At 48.2% G+C, this 16303-nt stretch overlaps 1 protein-coding gene across 15 annotated transcripts in view; it reads right to left on the bottom strand.

Annotated features, from left to right (window-relative positions):
* Positions 1 to 16303, bottom strand: part of NFIA (nuclear factor I A) — a 249792-nt gene that overhangs the window by 211660 nt on the left and 21829 nt on the right. Inside the window, exon 2 of one of the 15 annotated variants that reach the window (XM_062617534.1) lies at positions 5727 to 8285. The exons of 13 other annotated variants lie outside the window; for them this stretch is intronic. In XM_062617534.1, coding sequence (XP_062473518.1) covers positions 8230 to 8285 — 56 coding nt within the window. In that variant the 3' untranslated portion in view covers positions 5727 to 8229. Of the gene's footprint in view, positions 1 to 5726; positions 8286 to 9431; positions 10156 to 16303 lie in introns of those variants that run through there. One more of the 15 variants, XM_062617535.1, reaches the window with a different exon arrangement.

Genomic DNA, 16303 nt, shown 5'->3' with positions numbered 1-16303 from the left:
TGCAAGTGCTAACAGAGAGCACGGCTGGGAGTCAGGGATGCTTCAAGGGATGGCACAGCCAGGGTCAAAGGCCAGGGATAAAATCAAGCACCAGTGTGAGACGGTGAAGATGGAAGAGACTGAGAAAATCCAGGCCATGGAATGCACAGCTTTGCAGCAGCCGGGACAAGCAAGAAAGAGCAATCATATGTTGAGGGATGGGCAAGGCAAGAGAGAGATGGGAGGTACAAATTGTTTGCACGTTTGCGGAACAAGAAGTTGAAGATGGAGCCCAGGTTTTGGCCATCAGTTGGCAGTGGTTCCAGCGACTGGAGGAAGGAGAAGAAGCGGCAATAGGAAGAGGAGGAAGCAAGAAAGTCACTTTTGATGGTGTTAAATAATGCTGATGGTTTGTCTGCTCCTACTGGAGTAGCTATGGTAGGGCTGAGCTGTGGGACTGACTGGAGGGAGGCAGAGCAGGACGGCAGCAATGGACTGGGCATTATGGGAGCTGAAGCCATGGGTACAGAAGCAACTCATTTGAAAGAAGGTGTAGAGGAAGGAGCCCAAGTGAGATCTGGGATACCTGCAACACAAGGGGGTGAGAGGTTTTGACATTTACTGAGCTATGGCATATATTTGGGGTTCTCTGCAGCAGCAGCCCGCAGATTTGTTGGACACAAACCACTGTCAACCCTCAATACTTCTTCAGACCTTCACAAACGGACTTCCCATCTTTTAATTACAAGCTACACAGTGTAATATTTAACATGTGGACACTACAGTCCACATTTCACAGTGGAGGAGCTGATGAGTCCTGCTGTGAGGTCCACCCCGACAATATTTATTGGACCAAATCAGCAATATTTATTTATAAATAAGTAAAAAGAAAGATTTCCTGAAAAAGATCTCTTAAAAGCTGCACAGATGTCCAAAACGACGGTAAAGTGATGTGATGTACGGCAGACCCAAAGAGTTCAGAGTCAAGCACCTGGTACAGAAGACAACTGTGCTTCTGAATAACATTATATTCTCATATAATAATCATTGGGGAGGGTAATTATTTGACAAACTCTTTTTTCCTCATCCCTCTCTTCGTTTCTTCACACACTGCTCATCTTTACTCAGACCTGCTCAAATCTGTGCTATTGGTTTTGCTTCTTTTAAGTACAATCATTGCTCCTAACTTCCACCTCCAGCTCAGGGCTATTCCTCCAGTTTAGCATGTTCTCATTCGCACGGTGTCAGCAGAAAGGGTTTCTTACTCTAGAAAAGCCATTGCATATGCAATAAACAAATAGCCTTTGACATACTGGTTAATTATATCAGTTAGCAACAATCTCACATGCATGAATGCTGTGCTAATGAAAACACTCTGGCATGCAAAGCAGGACTGATCAAGACATCGAAGTGTCCAAACCTGCAAACTGTAAGCAGGGCAACCCATGAAACACAACAGGACTTTGTAGTTACACTTAGGAGGAGCACGGGTGGATGGCAACATGGTAAGGCCAGGCTCTAAACAAGGCACAGTATTAGCCTTAGGTGCTGAACAGTTTGGTTTCATGTAAAGGAAGCCATAAATTAAGAATTTAATCCTGCACCACTGGTGACAATGACAGCATTGATTTCTCTCTGGGTATAGCAGTGATGAAGGCATCTATTCAATACAGTATCTGTATCTTCTATAAGGCACTGGCTGGAGCACCGTGTTAAAGAGCATAGACCCAAGCATGCCCCTCAAACTCCCTAGACCAAATGCGCTACTAAATCAGCCATTCTCCTTCACTCCAACCAAGCCAGACACAAAGAAGGGCCTCCATCCTGGGGACACCTTCTGCAGGCCACTTACAGTGACCCACTTTCCCCAGGGCTCCCTCTGGAGCAAAGAAGCCTTGAGCCTTCCCCACCACTAGTCCAGGATCCCTCCACACAAGGATCTTCACATGACAATCGCTGGTCACATTCCAACCTGCTCCAGAGGAGCAGGCTCCATCTCCCACCCCAGCAGCCAGCTCGGTGCCTCAGCCCCAGCACATGTGCTGTGCAGATGGATGCGGGGCGCAGGCTGCTGTGGCGAGCCTCGTGCGTGCTCCCTGCACGCTCCCTGTGCAACCAATTTGTATGTTTACCGCAGCATTCGTCCAGGACTTCTGAATGTCTGCAGCCAAAAACATGGGCAAGTGGAAAAAATGGAGGTGAAAGAACACCCCAGGAGGCACGCGCAAGGAAGGGTACACAAGTGCTGTGATTGCCATCGCCTTCTGCATTCATGTGGCCAGGAGCCTTCTTTGCATCCTCTGCACGGACACAGGGACAAGCTGCATCAATGCTGGCTTCCCTCAATGTCAATGCTCTGGCCAGACCAACCCCTTTTTCATTTTTAACCTCTCTTCTACCTGGGTTCATCACTATCACCAACCTCTAGTGCAGTCCATGCCTATCTAAACAGAAAAACAATAGCCCTCAGGGACACGGTCTCCTTCCATCCAGTAACACTATGCAGAGCTAACCACAGCCTTAATGTACTGACAGTTAAACTGCTTTTATCTCTTTTCTTTTCCACAAAGCTCTCACACAATAATCCCCTGTCATATTTTTTACCAATAAAATATATGAATAGATAATCTAGTGGCTAACTTTACAGTGATAGGAGATCTCCCCTTATAATGACTTCCACAGTGAAATAACAAAATCCCTATCAAAGCCAATCTTTTTATGGCTGTTAGAAGGGCCGTCTCTATCCGGATGCTTGCCACCCATTCCAGTTTAATTCTGCTGTCCCCTCACATAACAGAGAAGATGGACTAGCCCTAAATTTAGGACAAATACATGATTACCAGGCATTTAGCAAGAGAAAACTTCCCCTACATTGTTTAGCCTAGAGACGTCCAAGCGCAAAAGCCAAGGAATGCTCTTCCCCACCTCCTTTTAGCCACGGATAAACCCCACACACTCCAAAGAGAAGCTTTTAATTAAAACTGGCCCTTCTGAGCCTGCAGTTGGTGGCAAAACCCTCCTTCAGTAAATGACATTGCTCTGGACTGCGGCAGCACGGGAGGCTCTGAGCAAGCCCGTGTTGGGTTTTGGCACTGGACTAGCAATCATAAAAAGCACTTTGGTGTTTACAAATCAAGGCTGAGCCCTGCCCAGCGCCAGGGAGGAGGTGTGGATGCTCCAGGCCATGTGCTGCGAATGAGCAGCAGGCAGTGATCCCCAGTGCCATGGGCACTGCCTGTACCCTGGCTGCCCCACACACCTCCTCCTGCTGCAACACTACAATTAAAAACTACCCAAACCATTTATTGGTGTCTTCTAAGCTGCTTCACTCCTCCTGCACCCCTTCTACTCCTTGTGCCACTCCATCTCCTTCACCTTTCCCATTCCCTAAACTCTTCCGACAAAAACTCCCTTAAAGCTTTAAGCAATCCCCAAATCCTGGCGCTAGCACTGCCATGTGCTCACTCCACTCAGGACTCATAACTCTTCTCCAGCTGATGCAGGGGTACACAGGTACCCCTGTGTACCCAGCCTCAGTAAACAGCTCTTACTCTCCACTGGTCTTTGGGTATGACTTCAGTGTGCCATAAAGGAACAAATAGGCATGTCAGTAACCCTCCATATTTGACTTATTATCCTCATAAAGGCAAATTGCAACTGATCACCCCTCACTTCTACCTACAACCCTCCTCTCCAAGCAAGACCTTAGGAGCTGAGCAGAGCCCTGTGTTTAACTACAGTTCACTGATTAGCTACTAGGCAGTAGCGCATGGGGATCACATTTCACCATTTTGTTATTTTTTAAGCCCTGAATAAGCCATAACATGCTCTGAGCATTCACAAACCACATACTCTCTACAACCTGCTGCAAGCAGGGAGCTGAAGTCTCAGTTAAACACTTCTTTACTCAGTAACAGAGGGACATAGAAGATCATAGACCCAAAAAATCACAGAATCCCAGACTGGTTTGTTTTGGAAGGGACCTTAAAGCTCATCCAGTTCCAACCCCTGGCATGGGCAGCAACACCTTCCACTAGAGCAGGCTGAAATAAACAGCTGTGGGTAGACCTTATGCTGCTGAAGGATTTCTCAGGGATGGACATGGCTGTGGAGCTTGGGCAGGAGGACATGGGTGGATGCCAAGGCCAGCACACCAAGGAGTCCCATGGAAAGCAAACCCCAAAGGAGCTGGAGGGCTGGGAGGAGCCTGAAGGGGGCTCGGAAAGCTGAGCAAGGAGATGCTCCAGTTCATGGAAAGAAACTTCTGTGCAGTCCTCCTCATAAAAAGCATTGCACAAAACCCACCCTTGCTAGCTTAGGAAGCTGAAGGGTGATGATGTGAACTGAGGCAAGGCCAGCATCTCAAGGAGAGGTGATGTGCACAGTGAGCCCAGCGGGCAGGTCTCCTGTTGATAAATAAATACAGACAAGAGGAGCTCTGCAGCCCCGGCTGGTCCCACCCCAGATGCTTCCTCCACAGAAAGATTTCTGTGGGTTTGCCAATCCTGCAAAACCACCGCATGAGGAGGGTGAGAAACTGAAACCCTTCCAGTGGTCAGCGGAGCTGAAGGAGGCTCTTGTGCTGTCCTCTGATTCGGGCCACATCTTCCCAAACCCCTTCCACATGAGACAGATGCTTCTGCTTATGGTTTCGTGGCCAACGCAAGAGCCTAAAGCACTTGGGAGGATGGTGGCTCATTAGAGCAGGAACTTGGGTTCTCCAGAGGTAATTTACTGCAGGGAAGAACTTCCTGGCCGTGGCCAGAGCAGGAGGACTTTTAAACGACTTTCTTTATGTACCCCACTCTGGGGACTGGACCGGTCATGCACCATTGCATTGGCTCTTCTGAGTCAGGTCATCATGCCAGGTGGCTGGAAGTGCTGCACCACTGTCTCAACAGGGGAACACTTAAGGAAAGCTCATCCCAATTAATTAGAATTGTGAATTTAAAGTGGATTAATTAAACTGCATTAAATCCCTGTGTAAACTCCTCACTCAAGACTTTAAAGCATCTTTATTCAATTGCTAAAGCAAAACTTTGACCAAACCAAATTAAGGCCGTTTCATTTGTAAATGACAGTGTCTACACGAGGATGTAATGCAGTTTAGCTAATCCACTTTTAAAGTTATTTCACATCCATTGCAATTGTCCCCATGTAGACAAGCCGGAGGAATCCCGCCGCTCCTGAGCCTGTGTACAAATATGGGTAACAACAGGGCCATTTTTGGATTGCCTTTTTAGGAGATTATTTGCAAATATTCTCTTGGACAAGAGTGCAAAGCATTGATTTTTGGTGGGACGGAGGCAGGGAAGGACAGTGCTGTCCCACTGGCCCACAGATGTCCTTGGTTTATCCCCCCATTCAGGGAGATGTGGAGGAAAAGGAGGAGATGTGCATGGGCAGGAACATGCTTTGCAAACACAACCGCACATCCAAGGCATCTCTGACAGTATCACGGCAAGAGGTTTGTGTTCCCAAAAGGGAAAAGTGGAGTTAAAGGATGAAATAAGTGGAGATGAGGAAAGCAGGGGGTGCTGGGTATGATGTATGTAGTAGGCACATGGAGATCTCAGGTACACTGCAGTTGCAATGCTGGCACTGGGGGCTGCAGCGGCCTTCCCAACACCACTGAGGCTGGGAAGGGACAGGGCTGCAGCCTCTAGACCCCTTCAGCATGCAAGGCTGTAGCCATCGACCACGCAGCAGCAAGGAGAGGACTCTGGATGCATTCAGCAAACTTGGGGCATCCACAGAGCCCACTGTGAGTCAGCGGGACGGCAGTGCAGGGGGTGTCCCTTCACCTGCAGATCCCCAGAACCTCAGCAGTGCAGGGAAGAGCCATGAAAACACAGTACCACATTCTGCTGGAGCTGCAAGAAAGCCCCGGGGAGCTCACGCTTGGGAAGGGTCCCTGCGTCCCGCTGGGCTGCCGGAGCCAAGGCTTTGTGCAGCTTTCCCAAGCTTGGCAGCGAGGCCCTGCTGCTCTCAGCCAGCGATTCCCCCTGCAGCAGGCACAGTTTGGGAGCCGTGCAGAAGGCGAAGGGTTAAGGCAGCTCTGTGGTTTACAATTTAGTAGCAGTCAAGCCCCAGACCTTCGCAGGGAGGCTGGAGAGGCTGGAATAACTGCTGGCTGGAGCTGCAGCACGTCCAGAGGCAACGGCAATAAAACCAGAGTGGATTACATCCCTTTGGAAACCCCCAGGAAAGAAACCAAAAAATAAGAAAGAGAAAAGGAAAACAAGAGAGTAAAAAAAAAAAAAAAAAAAAGCAGGGAACGAAAGCAAGCGTAAACCACAGATTATGTCTGTTGGCTGTTTTCTGATAAGCTCTGCTCCAAACACAATGCTAATGAGTGCAAGGGACATCCTCTGTGTGGGGCGGCTGCTTGACCGCATTTTGTCTGCATGTGGCTGATTTCCTCCCGCACTGCCAAGCCCCGTGGCATCGCTCCCTGCCGGGGCTTTTCCTTCTCCTCCTCAGTGTTTCACCCAACCTGCGTGAGTCAGCAGCAACCGAAGGAAGGGGTGAAGGGAGAATAAACACGCCGTCTCCTGTAAACTTGCCCTCCTGAGCGTTTCAGGGTCGCTGTACACTGCACACGTGAGCTCCAGAGCGGGGCCGGGCGGCTTCGGAGCTCTTTTCATATTAACACCATATGATTCCCCTCCCCTCCTACTTGATCCCAAAGTCCACCCAGCTCCTGGTGTTAATTTACCCTTTGCTAAAGCCTTAGCTGCCCCCTTTCATACTGCCGGGCTCTTTACGAACCCAGTGGTGATTGCTTTCCCAAGGCATCTACTGGGTTGCGTCTAATTCCTCTAATTAAATGTAAAGGAGAGATGGTTTGGTGGAGCACCATTTCATCATTTCCCCTCTCGCTTCACGCTGTGGACTTTAATGAGGACCTAAAACACCATCTTGACTTGGCTTTAGTTTCAGGCCAGATGAGCTTTGCTTGTTAAGACAGTCTTTGCTTGTCAGGAAAAATAGCTTTATTAAGGTCATGTAACGCGGAGGGTTTGATTAAAGCTAATCAAGGAAGAAAACCAGACTGAAGCCGTGCGAATCAAACTGACTGCGACATGTTTAACATAACTTCACCTCGCCTATCTGTTAAAGGCAGACAGAAGTAAGATCAAGTTACCCAGAAGAATGCCTGAGCCGGGGAGAGGGGGAGCGCGCACAGCACCGCACAGCAGCGTATAGCACCGTAGGGCATCGTATAGCACCGCACAGCACCGTATAGCACCATGCAGCACCGTACAGCATCGTGCATGCTGCAGCTTAACCCATGCGTGGCTTGCTGGGAGTGAGCCGGCAAGCTCCAGCCCTGTGTTTAACCCTTGGAGCCCAGCTTCCCATTGCACACACACACACTAAGTGCTGCCTGGCACAGCAGCCAGGCCGGCGGTGCAGAAGCAGTGCTGCTGCTCTGGGATCCCACTGCACCGGTGTGCTCATCTGGAGGGGCTCCTGAACCTAAGTAACAGTGGGATGCCACATCCAGCTTTCCTCTGGGCTGTTTGGTCAAGGTGATGGGAGCTCTACACAAAATACAGCAGCGTTCTGAAGGACTGTCCCATTACTGAGGCTCATTACAGCAGTGCCTCGTTTGTTGGATTTTATTTGATATATTCTTCTATACTTTACTCTAAAGAGCCTGCAGCTGGGAGCTTGCCCCACTTCCTCCGTGCAAACTAACCACTGTGCTCCTTGCTTTTGGTTTTACTTTGCTTTTACTGTGCAGTGGCAACAAATGCAGATACACAGATTATCTGGGAAAGCCAGGCGGGGAAATGAGTTACAAAAACTAGGTGCTGGCCCATCAGTTTGGAGAGTTTATAAGAAACCCACAGCCCCAGTCAGCAGCCAAACACCCTCTGCCAGGCCCATGAACTCCATCGACTGCAAAACACCCATGTAAAGTGCTTTGGAAAACACGGATGAACTCAATCCCTCAAGCCTGAGGGACGTTGTCCCGCCTCGCGGGGTCGGATCCTGCTGAACCATTCCCCAGCTGCCAAAAGTAAACCTGCCAACCGAATCGCCTCCGCTTTTTGGTTTCGCTCCTCAGCCCCCGGGTGGAAGGAAAACGCCAACGGATGTTTGAGACGCGGGCGGATTAAGCCGCAAGGTACAAGCTCTCACAAGCAAAAGCAATTAAACGAGGGCTTATTGTTGGGTGTTGGGTTTTTTTTCCCCTCTTTAAGAGAGAAGGTGGAAAGTCGACACTATGGAAGGGGCTTTTTAAGGATAGTTTTCTCCGGCAAAGTTCAGGAACTCCAAACGTACACAGGGATATCCTGCTTAGGACAAGGCTCAGCATTAAGAAAACACAGTCTAAACAAAAATGTGGGACTACTCCCCTGCTCCAGCCCCGGCGCTCGGCGAAGGATGGACAGGAAATTACCAGCGGTGGCATGGGGGCTGCTGCCAGGAGGGAGCGCGGAAACAAAAGACCCTCTATTGTGTAGGAAAACCTGACATCCATCCCCTCTGCTATACTCTGAACTCCCATAAACCTTTCCTGTGAGATATGATTTGTGAGAGCTTTCCACATTTCCAGTGCCCTGAGTTCCCCCCCCTCCCCGCACATGCAATTGGGATCTGCATCTACACCAAGTTTCATACCAACGCCAGCCCTCAACACCCCTCTTTTTTGCTTCCTCCTACTCCAGCGCCCACCCCACAAATTGCTATTAAGGGAGAAAATGAGATATCTACCCTCATGAGAGGCAGCAGCAGCCCCGTGTTGCACAAAGTGCTGAAGGGGCTCAATTTCCTTCATTACTTGGTTCAACCTCAGTGCAAAAACAGGGAACTTTTTTCTTGGTAAAACAGTAATATTTGGTATTTCTGTGTTTCTTTTCAAAGCCCCATGCCAGAATTGAGTAATGGGTCACTCGGGATTAACTACATTTAACAAGTAGAAGATGCAGAGCATCACTCCCTCCCCCAGATTGTGTCCTTTGGTTATTTAAATAGGTGCAAGCAGAGGGACGGGAGAAGGAACAAGTCGGTAAAGTATCAGCTGTGGAAGTTTGTTGGGAACTTTCCAAAACCCTACATCTGCTTGGCAACAGCTCAGAAAGGGATATGGTTACTCTTTTTTACAGTAACACAGCTTTCCCAGGCTACAATATATGAAAAACAGCTTACCCCCAAGCAGGGAAGGGTGAAGGGAGAGATGCAAACGAAAACCCACTCCAGACCCGTTGTGAGACCCCGTCACCTCCCCAGAACCGGCATCCTCCATCGCATGCATGTGGGCAGGTTGCCATGGGACCCCCTCAAGCCCCCCAGCACCGTGGGGTGGGCTGTGGTGCCATGAACACCTTGGGGTCCCTCCCGCCACGGCTGGAGATGGGGCTCCCGCTCCAACTTTTTGGGGCAGAAGCACTGCGCAGCTCCCATCAGCGTTAACAGTCGTTTGCCACAAACAACGCATCTAAAGGCACTGTTTTTAATTATAGTATTAATTGATCTCTCTCTCATTTATGGAAGGTTTTTTTTCCAGCTGCTAATTAGAGAGATAATATCTCAGCCGGTTTACGAGCATTAGAAGACTTTTGCCTATGTGGAGATCCTTCTGCAGTGGAAAGCAGAGGTGGATGGAGCGGGGAGCCACAGTTTTGCACAGAGAAGAAATGCTTTGCCGCAGCTGGGTGCATTTCTTATATTTTAATTAATCTCACTTTAAGAAAAAAAAAAAAAAAGGAAAGAAAGAAAAAGGCAAACTTCCCGCAGCCCATTTTGCGATTAGAGGGCAGGGAGGCATTAGGAAGATTTAGTGCCTCTGGCAGGGCAGGAAAACACGTGGAGAGAAAAAAAACCTCAGAAGTAAAAACAATAGCGCCAGGGAAAGGGGGAGAGCGTTTGGCACGTGATGAGACGCCTCTCGGTCGCATCCAACGCGGGACACGCTGCCCCAGCCCTCCCGCACCAGGAGGGGTCTGCCGGGAGCATCCCGGCGCCCGACGGCTGTCCCAGAGGATGGTGGGCTCGGCACGCTGCCGTCGCTCCTCCGAAGCCCGGGATCGTTGCCGGAGCAGAGGAAACACACGTCTCGATGTACTTTTACAACTAGGTGAAAGTTCCCGCAGCGGCAGGACGCGCGGCTGGCGCTGCCGAGGGTGACCCATTTCTCTAATAATTACAGCCCAAGTCACAAACCTGTTAAGACCCAATTAACAAAAATGTTATGCATCAGCGACGCGTATTTGGTCCAGAACTCCTAATTCCACAGTTTTTCCAACTAAATTCTCTCTCTTTATTTTCTGCTCATTAAATCCCTTCCCCTGGGTGCGAGCGGTTGCCTTCCCATTGTGTTGTGAAAGGGTTAGCAGGCCAAGAAGTCAGAACCAAAAGGGTGTCATTACTTGTTGCCACTTTGTGGTGGGGGAAAAGGGAAAAAGGAGAAGTACCCAAAAAATAACACATTAAAAATAAACTTTTGCTGCTCCCAAAGCCAGGGTGAAGCCCTGGGGAGCCCCGAGGGAGGATGGAGGGATCAAGCTGTGCCTGGCCATGGGGTGACAGCGGGGAAGGAAGGGGCTGGCTCTGCCCTGGCCTTTGCAGACAAGAGGAGGCAGCCGAGAGGGTTTTATTTGGCAGATGGGTGCAGCTATTGAGCTTATGCAGTAGTGGGTTTTTGGCTGCCCGAGTGGGTAGCCTGTTGTTTACTGTTTATGGATTTGTCAGTTTTAATTATTGTGAAGTGCCCAGATGCTCTGGCGACCAGTGCCATAAGCATTTAGGGAGCAAATATATAACGAAATACACTTGAAAACATCTCCGCTTCCTCCGATCCCTCTCCTCTTTGCCTCCCAGGACACCCCACAGCAGGAAACACCGGCTCCCCTTGGGGCACATGATGCTCTCCCACTGGCTGCGGAGCGGTCCAGAGCCGTCCCGCATCCTCCCACCCCGGAGCACCAGCTCCATCAGCACCATCCTTGTGGTAATCACAGGCTGCCAAAACTGGGGCCCCCTCAGCCCCCCGGCTCCACGTTTTGTTGTTCCTACCCCACTGCAGGCCCCGGGCGTGCAAATCTGGAAGCAGATCTGCTTCCTTGCACCTTTCTTTTTTTGTTTTACCGTCCATCTTTTTAAGGTTATTGGACTCTGTTTTATATAACCAGGTTACGTGCATGGCAAATAGTATAAATGTATCCCAGACGCGGCCGGTTAGGAATGCTCCCCCCCGGTTACATATGTACTTTTCATCTGCAGTAGTAGGGCTGCAAGTGGCCGTCTCCAAGTGCTCAATAGCCCGCTCTTTCCTGACTCCATTGTAATCCATATTCCTCCTCCCTCTGCGAAACGCTTTGCTAGATAAATTCCACTGTATTTCAGAAAGTTTTCCACAGCTCTCTAAGTGTTTCCATATGACACTGTACTCTACAGGTAACTTGAGTTAAAGCCATTCCTTAAGCAAAACTCCCTGTAAAATTTTCCACTATCTCAGCAGTACTCTATGTGCTGTCATTAAAGCAAAGCACATATATTTCTGAGCAGGATTTGCAGCGATGTCAGATTGCTCAGTGAGCCCCAATTAGGTTTTTATACATACTGGGGGTTTTTCAGCAAACTTCCTCGCTCAGGTCTTTTGCCTGTTCATTTAACTGAGCTCCCTTTGAAGGGCGGAAGATGCAGCTTTTGAAGCCAGGCAGGGCGCAGGCTCGGAGTGCGGCTCGGGATGGGAGCGGCGTGGATAATGCCAGCCTTGTTCCTGCTGCCTTTTCACTCTCTTCCCAACCCTTCTTTTTCCACCCATTTCCCCAGGAACGGCAGCGAACCCTAAATTGCAAACACCTGCTCCATACATCATCCCCAGGCCTAGCAAGACTGAAACGGTGGCAACGCTCGGCATTCCTGCAGGGAATTTCTCCCCAATTGCTCAACCCCAGTCCCTAAAGACAGCAGCAAAACTGCCACATACATAAAAGAGTTTAAATCCCAAATACGCTTATACTGAAAGAATCTCTCCTGTTCTCCAGGAAGCCCTTAGCAAGGGATAAAGAAGCTCCAAAGTGAAGGCAAAGTGTGTCATTTTGGAGCAAAAAGCGCTAAGGATGGAGGGAAAAACCCCGAGCTGGATAAACGGGACTGCGGCGCCCTGTGCATGCAACAACTGCAGAACATCTGGCTGGATTCTGGAGGGAGAGAGGGAATCCAAGATGGCAAGAAAGATTAATTAGTTTGTAACTTATTCTGGTTTCAATGAACTTTTCTCTGGTTATAATCAAGGTTTTAAACGGCATATTGGATGCACGCTGGGCAGTGGTAAGCTGAGGTGGGGTGCTCTGTCTTTGGGAATGACAGAAGCAATCAGCCAGAAACCCGACTTGCGACCGTCCCGCAGAGCCCGTTACGCTGAAATAGCTGGTTTGCCACTGGTTTAATTAATAAGCTATATTCCTGGTTAATTTTATACCGCTCTGAACTTTTGTCAGGGAAAAATGGTTAATTTTAGAGTGAATGGATTTGATGCAGCAGAAATAATGAATAAATAACTTTTTTAAAGGTATGGGCTCGCAGCTCTGCTTTGCTTTGATTAAACCCCACGTTTCTATTACACAAATAATGTCCATTATTGATAGACTCCTTTACAGACAAAGACTCTCCCCTGTCTCCAAACTGCTTTTTAAAAAGCTATTAAACACCCTGCTCCCATCCCAGGGTTTTACACATGCAAATACACCCCTAAACAGTTTCAATTCTCTCTTTTCTCCTCATCTATCTCCCTGCTTTCCAGATGGACCACCAGCTTCCCACCATTGCCAGCAACAGCTTGTGTATTGTTTGTTTAAAACAAAGATGACGCATTAAATATCATATACGACGTGAAGAGAGGGGTTGAGGATAATACTCCCAAATCAAACTGCTGCGTTAAGCCAGCTTCGGCCCGTCGTTCCAAAGGTCGGAGGCAGGATCTGGCCATCCTCTGCCTTTAGGGAAGGCGCTTCCCTGCCCGCATCGAGGATCCCCCGCTTCCAGAGAGAGTTAAACTTGTGCGGACGCTCTCCAAATTACACAGGCTAACCAACAATTATGTCATTTCATTCAAACATTCATTCACCCGTCATGTGCCCAGATTAAACAGTAACACTTTGTTTGAAACATTCTGCTGAAATTAGCAGGCCAGAATTGCCTTCACCTATATTTAAGCACTCAGCCCCGCGTCGAACTCAGCCTCGCCTGAACTCCAGCGGGTTTAGGCAAGAGTTTAGCACTTTTATATGGATTGAACCCATACTTTTGCATGTTGCACATGTATGCGTGAGCACTGGATATAACAGCTCTGTATTGATGTATTCAAAGCAATATGGAGATGCTAAAATTTAAAGGACGTATTATGAATTTGGAAAGAATGTATGAGCCTGAAGGAATTACGAATCTGAGATTTATGCTGAATTATAGCCCCCCAAAAAGGTATTTTCCAGCTGTGACAAAAGAAGAACAATGCACAAAAGCTGTAGCTTGGTCAATGTGCTATGGTGACAGGCTCACAAAAAGCAAACTGTGAGTTTGAGGCTGGCAAGCTTTTTAGTGTTTCCTTCTTTAAGGAAAGGCATTAAGCTGGATTTTAATTGTTGGATTATGCTTGGAAGCAGAATAGTGATGAAACCAAGCGCAGCCCTCTCCTGGATGCCTGTCCATGGGACATGGGCAGCCTGGAACCCCTAAACTCTCACACAAACCACTGCAGAAGAGCACAGAGCTCCAGGATGCCCAAGGCTGGCATTAATGATAAAATCTGTCCTGCTACCAACATCTCCAAGATGCCAGTTTGCTGCCATCAGCTTTGTGTGACAGGAGAGAATAGCAGGCAGATTGCGTATCTAATGAGCCACACATACTGAAAATCCACAGCAATCTCTGGAATACATGTGGATTTGTCTAAAACTCTAAAATATGGCCTGGATGGTGTCCTGACTGCCAAAACCACAATGAATTCACTGTTACTGTCACTAATCTCCATGTATGTTACATATGGTTGACATTTTTCTTTAACTCTCATATTTTTTGCATGTGTGCGTATATAAATAGGGGAAGAGGGAGGCTAGGAGCAGGCAGACAAACAAACAAGCTGCTGCGAAGCACAACGTTCCCATTAGACACTGGAAAATTAGTCCAAAGTGTGTTACACAAACCTGCAGGGCCCCAAAGAGGCCGTTTTCAAGCATAGGTGAAGTCTAGGTCCATCCTGGGAACCCAGATGTGCCTTCCTGGCGTTACGTTAAAGCATCCGTCATGAAGTGGGAAGGGCTGCTCCAAGTCCTGCTGAATCCAGTGGGAATCTCGAGGCATGTCGATACAATACGGACCACTTCATGCACTTTGTGTGTTCCTTCAGGTCATTAGTTTAGAATATTTAAGGCATGCTTCATCTTAAAGAATTTGATATTCACATGATATATGTTGCCTTGACCGCCCGATTGGAATGTGAACCCTTCCAGACGCAGGAATAAACCCCCTTTTATTAGCAATGCAATATTACATGGTGTGCTGGTAGAAAACTTGTATGTGAACTAAGAAATAATATTTCATGCATTCCTTCCACTTTCTAGGCAAATTTATGCCAGATTTTATTCCACTACAGCATTACGAGCGGCACTGCTTATCTCTGTTTCAGTGCACTTCTACTAAACAGTAGGTCAGCTGAAAACTTTGTTTACTGCCTGAGGAGAAGCAAATAGTACTCATGCACGGTTGGCAGGGGCTTGTGATATGATAAATTCACTGCTGTTATATGGCTCATCATATAATTTAAGTCTACTGTAAACAGTCTATTTATGATACACATCCCTTTTGGACATGCAAATTCTCTGGCTTGTGAGAACAGCATCACAGATATGGGTATGTTCATAGAATCACAGAATGCTCAGGGTTGGAAGGGAGCTTAAAGCCCATCCAGTTCCAACCCCTGCCACGGGCAGGGACACCTTCCACTAGAGCAGCTTGCTCCAAGCCCCTGTGTCCAACCTGGCCTTGAACACTGCCAGGGATGGGGCAGCCACAGCTTCTCTGGGCACCCTGTGCCAGCGCCTCAGCACCCTCCCAGGGAAGAGCTTCTGCCTAAGAGCTCATCTCAGTCTCCCCTCTGGCAGGTTAAAGCCATTCCCCTTGGCCTGTCCCTACACTCCTTTTGACAAAGACCCTCTCTAGATTTCTTGTAGGCCCCTACCAAGCAGTGTTTGCCATTGGTAAGTGTTAATAATGAAATGAATATGGTTCCAGAATACCTCTCTTAATTTTCATTTTAAATAAACTCAACAAAATCTCAAGCTAAATATTTTTCTGATGGCTGTTTCCCAAGAGATCCACTTGCTCCCATCACCTTTTTTCAAGCCCAGCTGTTCTTAACAAGCTGTTCTCTTTGGACATTCTATAGCAATTTGGTTTTCTTCTCTGTTAAAGCTATAACCTTTCCAATGACTCTGCGGGGATGGTACCACAGGAAAACAAGGGTGTCAGCTGCCCTACTGAAACACTTTAAACAGCATGGCCAAGGACTCCAGGCGTAGGTGAGAAATTTTGCAGTCAGGGAAAAGGTGCCAGTTCCACCCCACTGGAACTGTCTCACACTCCACAGGGACCCTTTCTTATTGAGTTTCTCTCTTGCATCGTATCATGCCTATGACTAGTTCATGACCCTGTTTTGGGAAGAACAAACCCTGAGCACTGTTACCCTGATGATGCTCAATGCTATGTATGCACTTTCTCTTCCTAATCTGCATGATAAACCATTTGTGGTTTTTATTTGCCTCCTTGTATTTGCCATTCAGATTTTATAGAAGACACTCAGCGGTATGGACCCAGGAGCAATCCAAGCCAAAGGCATCTCCTTTATCGTTGCTTTATTTAACTTTTCAAAGCTCAAGAGGAGCTCTGGGCTGTCTAAAGCCAACATTTCTCCTAAAAAAACCCATGTGGTGACTTTCTGCACATGTGCCAGGGGAGAACAGATCTCAGAGCCTTTCTGAACCCCCTACAACAGGGTTGGGGCCTAGCACTCCCTCCTCAAAAGTCACCCTTCTTCCACGATTTTTAATAGACTTCCTTTCTAAAGGGACGTGTCAGTAGCAAAAGGCACTGGAAACCTCGGGGGGGGGGGGGGGGGGGGGGGGTTGCAGGTGCCTATGGACGTGTGGTCAGAAATAATCCCAGCCCCATCCATCAGAGAAGCACTGCCGTGCTCATGAGAACAAGGACAGCATTATTCTGGGCACAACATCTGTCTGAGCGGATGGGCAATGGGGAAGTGGGTGTCATCTACTTTTAGTTTTGAATATACCAGTTTCATAGTTTTTTACAT

Source organism: Pezoporus occidentalis, unplaced genomic scaffold (genome assembly GCF_034315485.1).
Source record: "Pezoporus occidentalis ecotype Australia unplaced genomic scaffold, CSIRO_AGI_Poc_V1 ctg198, whole genome shotgun sequence".
Taxonomy (NCBI): Eukaryota; Metazoa; Chordata; class Aves; order Psittaciformes; family Psittacidae; genus Pezoporus; species Pezoporus occidentalis.
Note: the sequence above shows the minus strand (reverse complement) of the source record. Positions and strands in the feature narration are given on the sequence as shown.